Below are 12238 nucleotides of genomic sequence, written 5' to 3'. Positions count from 1 at the left end.
CTAACAGAGCAAAGCAACAGAATTTGGTCATATTTTTTTAATTTCTGTCATTCATAAGCCATACTTGGCGCAAATGTTGAAACTAAAACTGCTCAAAGAATTAATGCATAAACTCTAAAACAGGCTTCAGATTTCCAAAGATGCACATATGTATGAGATACATTTTGCTAGTTGTTAGAAGAGAACAGATTAATTTCGGTTATGCCAATCTCCTTTCATGAAAGAGAGAAGCACGGAATGTTACAAGTCATTGATTCAGAATTCATACATTGACCATTTAAAAGTACAAGACAATAGTTAGTTTATAGCCTACATATAAGGTAAGCAATATGATCAGCTAGTCATATTTCTCAACTTCTCGTGCATTCATTAGATAAGCATAGTGGGAATGTTTGATAACTATGTGATCGTTTAGCTAACTACAAAAATAAACAGGATGCTATGGAGAATGACTACAGTTAATGTCATCAGTTCATCCAATTCATACAAGTAACCAATCAATGAAAAAGCCCCTCTCTGTACACAATCAAAGTCGATGAAAATTCAGGTTCCTTACAACGATAGAAATCTGAACAATGTTTAGCATCTTTTGAGTCTTACCATTGTGATATTTGGTAACCAAAGCCCCTATGGAATAGGCAGCAGTCATCAACAATAAAACCTTCATCCTCTGCAGAGTTAGAAGATTCGATATTATAAACAAGCAAATTTAACAACAATTCCCCAATTTAAACATAAATCAATAAAGTGATCACGTACCACTGCTAATGGCGATGTAGTGAAAAGGAGGAGAATAGTTCCAGCAGCAGTAAGGACAGTAAACAAGCCCCCGGAGTCCCAAATGAAATGGAAGTAGGATCCAATAGTAAAGCTCAACAGGGCACAGAAGAGGGTAAGATATATCTGTATTATTATTAGCAAAAGCTAATCAACCGATTTCGCATTATCAATAAGAAGATCTAAACAGTTACTGAGTGACTAAAACACGCAAGAACTTCAAGAACAAAATTCTCAGATTTTCAATATAATGTACTTTTTTCAAGCATTTGTGAGCGTATAGGGGAATTCTCCCTTTATTCGTTAGGTCTTCTCTTCTCCAATTCCTTTTGAAGGAAGCTTTCACAGCATTCGTCGCCTCTGAGAATTTCAATTTTTATTTTTTGCAGAGAGAAAGTGGAATCGGAAAAGTGTTTGTAGTTTGTTATACAGAAGAGTTCGTTACTAACGTTTACCCTTGTTGTTACTCTTTGTAGGAATATTTACGGTTCTACCTTTCAGTTATGGACTGATATTTGAGAATATAGTAGGGGTGTTTTTGTCAAAGAAGTGAAGAGAAAGAATCCTTATGTTCAGATCATTGGCGGGAATGAGAGTTGTTTGGATATTTATAAAATTTGCTGGGAATTTCCGTTGATTTGAGTTTTTTTTTTCATGTGCTAAAATGTCAAATTATATTAAAACCAATTGTCAAATTTTGTGCTAAATTGCTAAATTTTATTTCTACTCTCAATGGATATTTTTTTCATTTTTTTTAAACCAATAAGTCATTCAATTTTGTGTAAATATCAAAATATCTAAAGTCACTGGAAGAAAACAAATGAGACATTTTAATGATTCTGATGGATGGTTGAGTAAAGTTTTTGGGTAAATATAGTGTCATTAGTGATACTTCCATAAAGTTGTCATTTTTCATTATAAAAAAATAAAGGCAAAATACTTGATAGATCTTTAAATTTGTTAGTAAATTCAGTTAGACGCTCTAAGTTACACACTTTAAGTATGTCATGTTTTGTTTAAGCATATGAACACTCTGTCCTAATTATTCAGATTATAAGAGAAGGAAAAATAAAGATTTAATTATTAAGATGCAAAATGATTAAAATTTAGACTAAAAACACACCCACTTAATAACTGAGATTTGAATGATTAATAAGATTCAAATCTTTCATTAAATACAAACAAATGAGATCTTACGCAAAGTTGAGTGAGTTCTTGATAAAAAATTAAAATAAATTAATTAGTGACTCGGTGCAATAAAATAAAGTTGAGTGCATCCGTGAAATTAACCTTAGATAACTCGTGAGAGTTCAATTTGCTCATTTTTTGAGTTAAGTAGGTAATGGATTGGATTGTTATTCTTACGTGAACATCTTAAATTCCAAATATTCTTATTACCTTGTTTTGAAAAAGGAAGAACGATTATGTATATTCTGTTCAAATTTTTGTTAACTATGGGGTAAGGTAATCAATCAACAATATTCACTGAACTTGGCTTCAGACTAAAGAATCCCAAATTCAAAATGGAATAGAGAGAGAATTAAAAATTACCACTCCATATTTTAGGAAAAGCATTTTGAGGATTACATAAGATGTTTGTGAAAAAATCATAAAAATCTTGGTTAACCAAAAATGTAGTAAAATTATAAGTTAGGGGTAACCAACTTATGACTTTTAGTTGATTTTAACTTATAAACAATTTTTGTGTTTCGAAATTCAAACACGTAAATAAGCCAAAATGTGCTTAGCCAAACACCCTCTAAACTACTTTTTAAACTAAAAGAATCATGTTAGTTTGCCCAAACATAATAGAAAACTGTAACATTTTAAACTAAATAATTACCCCATACAGATCTTACATATTTTTCTAGTGAGAGAGACCCCCTATATAAAACATTTCAATCTGCTCATTTTGAGTTAAGTAGATAATGGACTGATCGCTGTCTTGAAAAAAGAAAGAACAATTATGCAGTAGTATATTCTATTCAAAATTTTCTTAATCACAAAGTATATCAGTATTTGCCAAGAAATATTCAAACCACTTGGCTTCAGACTATGAATTCTTCATTCAATCAGTAAAATGTAGTCATCACAAAAGCATATTTGTTCATCATTTTCAGTTCCCCGCCTGTATTCTACTCTCTATAGTTCCAAGTGTATCATCTGTCTGTGTTACTAAATCTTTGCACCCAGGCAGAGTCTTACAACATGGACCACAATAGCTGGTAAACAGAAGAAGACAGTGAATGTGCAGCTGACAAAGTCAATTTCTCCAAAGCGAGCATCGTACAGTATCTCTTGGCTATATACCACTAGGTACCCCATGAACAATGCCAGCAGAACGTATAACTGTCATAAGCATTATTCAAGTCAGTCATATCATTCATTCATTCATTATACTGAGGCGAGTTCAAAATTAGAGTCAAGTAGTTCAATGATTTATGAAAAAGGGAACTGTGTTATAGGATGCGTGTGAACACATTGTATGCATACAACTTCTTACCTTTAACATCCACTATGTCAAACCACATTTGCAATAGAATATAAGTTTCTGTCAGGGCACTGATGTAGATTTGGCTCCTCTCCCTATTTGTCCAGGCTCCAAACCAGAAACATCCAAAGACAATTGCTGCACCTTGCAATAATCTAATGACAACGCTGGAGAGAAAGCATGGAATGCTTTTTGAAGTTAGATATTGTTCAAATTATCAGAATATTCTTCAAATAAGGAACACACAACAACAAAGTGCTAATGCAGTACTCTTCCAGAACAACAAGGTACAATTTGGTAGCTGTAATTCCATTTCAGTCCCCTAAATCCAAGAATCTTAGTTACAAGTCATCAATTTAGCTCAATGCTAACACTCAATGCTAATATTAGACTATCATTCTAAAACTCAATGCTAGTCATAATTCTCAAATTTTCTCATTCATAAGCTATGCATTATGCAAATTCTCCAATATGAAGCCTAGCAGATCATATACAAGAGACATCACTGCAAAAAAAAATTTGAATACTACGGACTTGTTCAGACTCCAAACCTACATAATCCTCCTAGTAGCCACTTCTAGCTAACTGCACGCAAGAATAATACAGAACACAACGTAGAATGACTATGTTTATGTCAATTCATCCAATCCAATGCCCTTGCTTGTGAAAGAGACCAACATACTCAGGTAGGGATATTTTTAAGTCCTTATTTCAGAATTTTCTCAGAGAGAGTAGTGGTCTACATTTAGGAGATCCGGATTTTAAAATTGAAATGAATAGCTTCTACTGCAGCTGTTAAGCATACCAATTTTTCCATGTAGGATTTCCAGTAAATCTAATGATTATTAAAGATAAAGTTATCACAAGTATATATACCAATCAACAACAAGCCTCTCTCTGTACACAATTGAAGACTACAAAAATCAGGTTCTTGGTAATATATTATGACAAGAAAGCAGTAAAAACTACCATATCTGAACAATGTTTAGCATCTTTCGCGTCTTACCTTTGATCGATTTCAAGGAAATACTTGGTAAAAAGGCCAACAGAAGCACCGAAGCAAAAGGCAGAAACCATCAAGATCAAGACTCTCTTCCTCTGCATAGACAGAAGATTTACGATATAAGAAGCAACTTGAAGAGTAATTTAACAACTTGGAAGAAAATGCACGTGTCATTGATGACGTACCACTCTCCATGGTGGTGTAAAGTAAAGCCAGTGTAAACTTGCTACAGAACCTAGGACTGTGAGAGCCCCCCCTGCTTCCCGGATCAAGTGCAAGTGGGATCCAAAAGCAGCGACCGACATGGCACAGAAGAGAGTAAGATACACCTATATTTTCAGCAAAAACTAATCAATACTTATATGAAAATGTTTAACACCATTTTGGGAAGTTTGAAAATTCTTAACACCATTCAATTTCTATGCTAACTTCATACTTTCAAGAATTAAGTTCATTAAACTGTTACAGAATTTTAACTATAACTTTGATGTTTTCTTCCATGCATTATCATAATATATACTAAGTGAATTTAATATCTTAATTTCCCGTTCGTCGAATATGCTCATATAAACCAAGTCAAAAGTGTGTAAAATTCAACTCAAAAACAACATTCAAGACTGAATAGGGAGCAAGTCTTCAATAGAGAACTCGATCCAAAATGCTAAAAAAAACTTGTATGTTACTCGAAATCTCCAATCGTTTTTTTACTAATAAAACGGCAAACTTCAAAATCTTCAGAAAATCGAAATTCATCCTCGGAAGTAGAATGCTGCCTTATTTCTTACTGAAATACAAGAAACTGTAAAAACAAACCATGATTATCCATGTTCGGAGAACCGAAATTCATCAATTCTTAAGAATCGGGGATTTTAGCATCATCTTCTAGTAACAAGACTACAATAACGAAAAATCTCAATAGTAAATTGTCTTAATCAGCATTTTAATCAGAATGTTTATGATAATATAGAAGGAAAGAGAGGATAAATGTACCGTCTTCAAGCTTGTGTGAGCGTACTCTGGAATTGGTGCAGAACTCATCATGTCTTGTCTTCTCCAATTCCTATTGAAGTACAATTTCACAGCATTCACCTCCATCTCTAAGAAATCCATTTTTTTCTTTTCTTTTTGGAGAGAAATTGGAAATGGGTTAAGTGATGAAGAAGAATGAGGAGCCTGACCTCTCTTTATAGTTTTGCAGAGAAGAGTTCGTTACCAACGACTACCCCTTGCCGTTATTCTTTTTGGGATATTTACGGTTTTACCTTTCAGTTATACGGGTATAAGGCAGGGCTACTTTCGGCAATTAAAAAAAAGAAGAAGGATCCACGGACTTAAATGAAGCTGAATGATTTCACCATTGTAAAAATTAAAATAAATAAATTAGTTACATGGTGCAATAAAGTAAAGTTGAGTGGCATCCGTGAAATTAACCCTAGATAGCTTGTACAATTGTTCATATGGTTCTTACGAGTCCCCTAAATTTGAAACTATTAAGAGTTCAATTTGCTCATTTTGATTGAGTTAAGTAGGTAAATGGATTGAACATCTTAAATACCAAATATTCTTATTTCCTTTGCTTTGGAAAAGAAAGAACAATTACGTATATTCTATTCAAAATTTTCTCAAGTATGGGATAAGGTAATCAATCAACAATCAGTATTTGCCAAGAAATATTCACAGAACTTGGCTTCAGACTAAAGAATTCCAAATTCAATCAGTAAAATGTAGTTATAACGAACTATATGCTTGATCATTTACAGTTTCCCCAGCGCATTCCAATCTCTACTTATTCTATAGTACCAACTCGAGATTGTAACTTTTACCGTGTCAGCTTTAACTCTGTCTGTAGTGCTCAGTTACTTCAATCAGCTCTAATCGGGCAACATGGACCACTATAGCGGGTAAATTGAAGAAGACGGTGAATGTGCAGTTGACAAAGTTAACATCTTCAGAGAGGGCATTAAACAGTATCTCTTGGCTATATATCACAAAGTACCCCATGAACAATGACAGCACAGCAAATACCTATCACAAACAGTATTCAAGTATGTCATATTATTCATTTCATTAGACAGAGATGAATTCAAAACTAGAGTCAGCAAGTTAAGAATGAGTGCGGTCAAGTTGTATGCACACATCTTAAATTTGAGCAGAAAGTAATGATTTATTAGCATGGGAGCTAGAAGAGTCTATAACTGCTTACCTTTAGAGTCCATTGAGCTGCGTGGCCGATAAAGATCATATCAGAAGCAATGACAAACCATGAGAACATGAAAACATACGAATGAAGCAGGCAACCAATGTAGAGGATGATCCTTATCCTTGATAACAAGGCTCCAAACCAGAAAGTTCCAAAGCCAATTGCTGCACCTGCCAAAAGACTGACAACAAAGCTGGAGAACAAGCATAGAATGCTTTCTGAAGTTAGACATTCCTCCCATGATTAGTAACACTCTACAGACAGAGAATAGAGAACGACAAGGACTAATCAATTACACATATTGAAACAGCAAGTAACTGCTATTGACATCATCAAGATGCAATATAAAATGTCTTTGCCATATTGGAACACACTTCAGGAATCAGGGGTAAATTTATCTAAGTACATTCTTCGTAATTTGGTCATGTTTCATAATTTCACTCACTTAGTGCAAATGCAGTACTTTTCACAGTCTGGCCCTATTGATCAACTTCTCTCATTTATAAGCCAACATAATTCAAAATTTGAAACTCTATGTGCTAAAACATATTTAACTACACAAGAATGGACAAACTTTAAAATTGTTTAAAACCTTTTATGAGATACATTTTGCTAGCTGTAGTTTCCTAAATCCATGAAAGACAGATGTAATTCCGGTGGATGGGAATCTTAATTATAAGTGATCAAATTAGATGTAATTCTAGCAACTTTTAGCTAACTGGCAAGAATAATACAGTCCAATGCCCTTGTCTTGTGAAAGAGACCAACACACTCAGGTAGGGATACCTCCTAAGTCCTTATTTCAGAATTTTCACAGAGAGAGTAATCAACATTTAAGAGATTAGCATTTTTTCATTTAGGATTTAGAGTAACTCTAATGGTTATTGTCATTAAGTATAATGAGATCGAAAGTATCCAATCAACAGAAGGCCTCTCTCTACACATAATTGAAGACTACAAAAATCAGGTTATGATAATATGACATGACAAGATGGAAGCAAAAAGCAAAAAGCAACCATACAGAGCATCAACCACAGAAATCTGCACAATGTTTGCCATCTTTCTAGTCTTACTCTTGATCTATTTCAAAGAAATATTTGGTAAAAATGCCAACAGAAGCACCGAAGGAAAAGGTAGAAATCATCAGCATTAAGACCCTCGTCTTCTGCATAGACAGAAGATTTACAATATAAGAAGTTACCTCAAGAATAGTTCAACAACTTGGAAGAAAATCTATGAGTCATTGATCACGTACCACGCTCCATGGTGATGTTAAGTAAAGACAGAGTAAACTTGCTACAGAAGAAAGGACTGTGAAAAGACCTCCCGCTTCCCAGATCAAGTGCAAGAAGGATCCAAAAGTAGCAGTCAACATGGCACAGAAGAGAGTAAGATACACCTACATTTTCAACAAAAACTAATCAATCACAGGAAATGCTAACGTATTTGCATTTGCAACTCCAATTGTTATATCAGATTATCAATAACGTCTTAAACAAATGCAAAAGAATATTTGAGATTTAAGATAAGCAATTAAAAATTACTTCAAAAACTTCTGAGAACTGAAATTCATAAATCCTGAAAATTTAAGATAAGCAAGTAAAATGCTGCCGTGTTTCTTACCGAGCTGTTAAAAACAAACCAACTATCATTACGGCAATACCTAAAATTCTTCTGTGAATCGAAATTCATCATTATTGATGATTTAAGAATTTAGCTTCATCTTCTGATCTGCTATAAGTAAATAAATCTCAGATTTCTCGATCTCTCAATTATGAATTCTCAAATTATAATCAGCATTTTTTAGACTAATTGTTACATTTTTTATCAAATAGATGAAAATGAAAATGAAGCTGTAAGGATGAATGTACCTTCTTCAAGCTTTCGTGAGCGTGCATGGGAATTTCATCAGGATTCACCATGTCTTCTCTGTTCCAGTTCCTTTCGAAGTAAGCTTTCACAGCATTTTTCATATTTGAAAATTTCATTTTTTTCCTCTTTGCAGAGAGAAAACGGAATGGGAAAACTGATGAAGAAAAGTGAAGAACGAGAGCTGTGCTATATTTATACTGAAAGAGAGTTCGTTACCAATGACTACCCTCCCCGTTTCTCTTTTAGGGAATATTTACGCTTCTACCTTTCAATTATCGCAGAGTTTGGGAATATTGCAGGGGTAGTTTTGTCAAATAAGCAAAGAAAAAGAATCCTCGTGTTCAGATCGTTGGCGGGAAAGAGTTGTTTGAAAAGTTTTAGGTAATAATCATAATTTCATTTGCTGAAGTGTCGAATTGTTTTAAACTCTAATTTTTTATTTTTCACAGACAAAATACACATGTAAATATTCATGACATTATCACACTGAAACATTAAACTATTGTGTAAACTAAAAAGTTAATTTTCTTTACTTAAGTATCATGAAAATAATTAAGAGTATATTTGGATTAACTAATTTAGAAAAAGTTGACAAATATAGCATGCCGAAAAATCACATGTAGGTGTTGGTATTGATTTTACGGGAAAAGGGTCAAAGTTATTTTCGAACTATTCGAAATAGCTCAAATATACCCTTTAATTATTTTTGGGATCAAATATACCATCGAACTATTAGAAATAGCTCAAACATACCCTTCAACTATTTTTGGGATCAAATATATTCTCGCCGTAATAAAAAGAGATCACAAATACCCTTTCACTTAACGATTGAACCGTTAAAGATGACATGACAGTGCAACATGGAAAAAAAATCCACATGGACAGCCACGCCAGTCTCTCTCCCTCTTCCTCTTTAGTTCAAGGGTATTTTTGACCCATTTTTTATAATTTTAATTTTTTTTCTATAATTTCCTACACTACCACATACCCCTCCCTCCACAACCCCACAACACTCCATGTGGATATTTTTTCATGTGGCATTGTCATGTCAGCTTTAACGACCAACCGTTAAGTGGAAGTGTATTTTTGGTCTCTTTTCATAACGGCGCGGATATATTTGATCCTAAAAATAGTTAAAGGATATATTTGAGCTATTTTGAATAGTCCTAGAGTAATTTTGACCATTTTCCATTGATTTTATGAGTAACCAATTGCGTGCTTAATATATAACTGTTAAATGTTGTCATAAATTGTTCGTTTGTTTTGTTTTTTCTGTTAAAATGATTAAAATGTCTTTATAGGTATTTTACAAAAAATATAAATTTAAAGTAATTTTACAATTAAAAAGGGACAAATGAAATGAGGTAAACAGAATAGAGAGAGAATTAAAAATTAGAGTATATTTTAGGAAAAGCATTTTAAAGATTACATAAGCTGTTGGCGTGGTAATTTATTGTAATTGTAATATATACACCAACATAAGATATTCGTGATAAAATTGTAAAACTCTTGGTTTGACCAAAAATACTTATAAAATATAGTAAAATTGTAAGTTAGGAGTGACCAACTTATGACTTTTAGTTAATTTTAGCTTATAAATCATTTTTGCGTTTAAAGGCGAAAACAAGCCAGAAATGTGCTTAGCCAAACACCCTCTTAACTTTTCCTAAACTAAAGGAGTCATGTTAGTTTGCCTAAACATAATAGAAAGTGCTAGGAGGAAACAAAGGAGATATTTTTTTATGATTTATATCAGTAACTTTGAGCAGGATCGTCTCAACAAGTTTGGAGGCCTAAATCCAAATTTTACTTAGAGGCCTTATATTTTTTAGTTGACATATATATAAATTGAATAATTATAACATACTCAATGTAATCCTACAAATAAGGTCTGAAGAGGTAGGATATACACGGACATTCTGTAGTAAGACTGTAAACAATGTAAAGTTTCAATGAAAAATATATAATATAAAATTAAAATAATAAAAACTGACCAAAAAATTTTAAAAGTTTATATAAATATTGAATTAGCGTTGCATTGAATTTGATAAGTTGGTATAATGATATTAAAACAATGTTGAATTGTTGATTAGTTTTAGTGCTTAAAATTTGAAGAAGACACCAGAAAATAAATTTGATCTTTTTATAAACACACAATAATAGATTTTGCATAATGTAAAAGGTTTGACGTTTGAGAGACTTTAGAATATTCAATAATGAGAGAATAAAAATAGTGAAAGGGGAACAAAAAAGTAAATATAAGAATAATAATGTTGGTTCATGATAATCGTCAGAATATAAATGAGGCAACAAAAAATATAGTCACATAAGAAAGAATGCTACAATTAACTAAACACTATTTCATTTCTCAATTATTACAATGATTCCTATATTAAATGAGGTAAAATATTATTTTATTTTATACCCAAAAAATTCTTTTCAAATTTATCAGTACATGAGATTTTTTTAACAATATACATACTGTATACATATACATATATTTTTGAGATAAAATAGAAGCTCCAAAAAAATTAGGGCCCTAAGCGAGTGCTTTAGTGGCCTGGTCGAAACGCCTCGACTTTGAGGCGAAGGGTTAAGATATGTGAGACCCCAAATTTAAAACTCTTAACATTTCAATCTGCTCATTTTCGACTTAGAGCCCGTTTGGATGGGCTTATAAGTTGGTCAAACCAACTTATAAGCCCCTTTTAGCTTATTGTGATGTTTGTCTAATGCTAACTTTAAGCCATAAAGTTCTTAAAGTCAGCAAAAATGAAAAGTCAGGATTCCTATGTTTTTTTTCTAAGTTCTTAAAGCCATTTTCTTTGACCATGAAAATGTGACACCCCGGAAAACTTTTCGCAAAGAATCAAACATTTCTTCACGTGTGGGTAGACTCGGGCCGGAGGACTTGTAATTCTACATGTGAGTTAGGATTAATTCCTAAGTATTTGAAGTATGTTAGAAGTGTTTAGGGGTCATAAGGGATCTCTAACACCAAGTCGAGTCCAAAGAACTCCAATCGATTAAGTTTTCGGACGAGTTAGTATAAGGGTCAAATTAAACGACCATATCTCCTAGGATATAAAGAACTGGGTGGACCACGACCTACCAAATTAAAGGTCTTTGAGTCTTCTTTCCAACGCCATCAATATTGCAATTTTTGGAGTTTGGAGTCAAACGTTATGGCCATTTTACTACGGACTAGTACTGTAGGAATATTCAGGCCTGGGCGAGATTCAGGCTTGGCGCTCCAGTGGTGCCCCACGCCACTATAGCGTCAGAAAACAGCCTCAATAGTTTGGGGCTTGGCGCGACGCGCCACTATTAGATGTGCAGGTTTTTAAGCCTATTTTGGCTTGGCGCTGCAGTGGCGCGATGCGCCACTATAGCGCCAGCAAGACTTTTGCCCAAATTTCTAGATTTTTGGAAGAGGGGCAACTTGGACTTTTTCCAAATTATATATACACCATCCTTGAGCATTTTGGACCATTATTTTCAGCTCCTCTCTCTCTCTAAAAAGCCCTAAATATTTTCCCTCTCTTCTTCTTCTTCTTCTCCAAATCCATCTCCAACAAAGGATGCCTTCAAGAGTTTCAAGGATTCAAGTCTTCCATTGAATACCCAACATCAAGTTCCTTCAAAGTCTTCAAACAAGGTATGTAAGGCTAACCTAAAATATGGATTTAGTTCTTCCATATGCCCATATATGTGTTGGATAGAAGTTGTGAAAGAGTTGAACCTTCTAAGAAGGTTTTCTTGAAAGTTTTCCTAAACTATGAAATGTTTTTAAGTACTATTAGTTGATTGATGTTTTTAATGACTTGAGTTACTAAATAGTTATATTTCATATTTTTGGCTACAAATGTATCTTTGTATATAGATTTATAGGTAT

The 12238-nt window shown here is 33.3% G+C and overlaps 2 protein-coding genes and 1 pseudogene across 2 annotated transcripts; all 3 read right to left on the bottom strand.

Moving 5' to 3' along the window:
• Window positions 1-422: 422 nt before the first annotated feature.
• LOC129884804 (bax inhibitor 1-like) lies at window positions 423-1144 on the bottom strand (the record flags this gene model as incomplete). The annotated part of the gene is made up of 3 exons (XM_055959085.1): window positions 423-670; window positions 760-903; window positions 1034-1144. Coding segments are annotated over 3 exons (399 nt in total), but the record flags the coding sequence as incomplete, so codon positions are not given.
• A 1597-nt stretch (window positions 1145-2741) lies between these two features.
• LOC129886773 (bax inhibitor 1-like) lies at window positions 2742-5437 on the bottom strand (annotated as a pseudogene).
• A 421-nt stretch (window positions 5438-5858) lies between these two features.
• On the bottom strand, window positions 5859-8558 carry LOC129886769 (bax inhibitor 1-like). The gene is made up of 5 exons (XM_055961609.1): window positions 8343-8558; window positions 7727-7870; window positions 7545-7636; window positions 6475-6664; window positions 5859-6296 (listed from the first exon to the last, which is right to left on the bottom strand). Exons 1-5 carry the CDS (start codon window positions 8457-8459, stop codon window positions 6105-6107), a joined length of 735 nt encoding a protein of 244 aa, XP_055817584.1. The 5' UTR covers window positions 8460-8558; the 3' UTR covers window positions 5859-6104.
• Between the last annotated feature and the right edge of the window lie 3680 nt (window positions 8559-12238).

The sequence above is a fragment of the Solanum dulcamara genome, chromosome 4, assembly GCF_947179165.1.
Source record: "Solanum dulcamara chromosome 4, daSolDulc1.2, whole genome shotgun sequence".
Classification (NCBI taxonomy): domain Eukaryota; kingdom Viridiplantae; phylum Streptophyta; class Magnoliopsida; order Solanales; family Solanaceae; genus Solanum; species Solanum dulcamara.
Note: the sequence above shows the minus strand (reverse complement) of the source record. Positions and strands in the feature narration are given on the sequence as shown.

What these genes read in the sequence shown, in the direction of transcription:
- LOC129886769 (XM_055961609.1), bottom strand. Translation starts at nt 8,459, where the DNA reads ATGAAATTTTCAAATATGAAAAATGCTGTGAAAGCTTACTTCGAAAGG. An exon ending in TAACATCACCATGGAGCGTG is followed by an intron (nt 7,637 to 7,726) that starts GTACGTGATCAA and finishes CTGTCTATGCAG; the next exon opens with AAGACGAGGGTCTTAATGCT. An exon ending in CAGCTCAATGGACTCTAAAG is followed by an intron (nt 6,297 to 6,474) that starts GTAAGCAGTTAT and finishes TGTTTGTGATAG; the next exon opens with GTATTTGCTGTGCTGTCATT.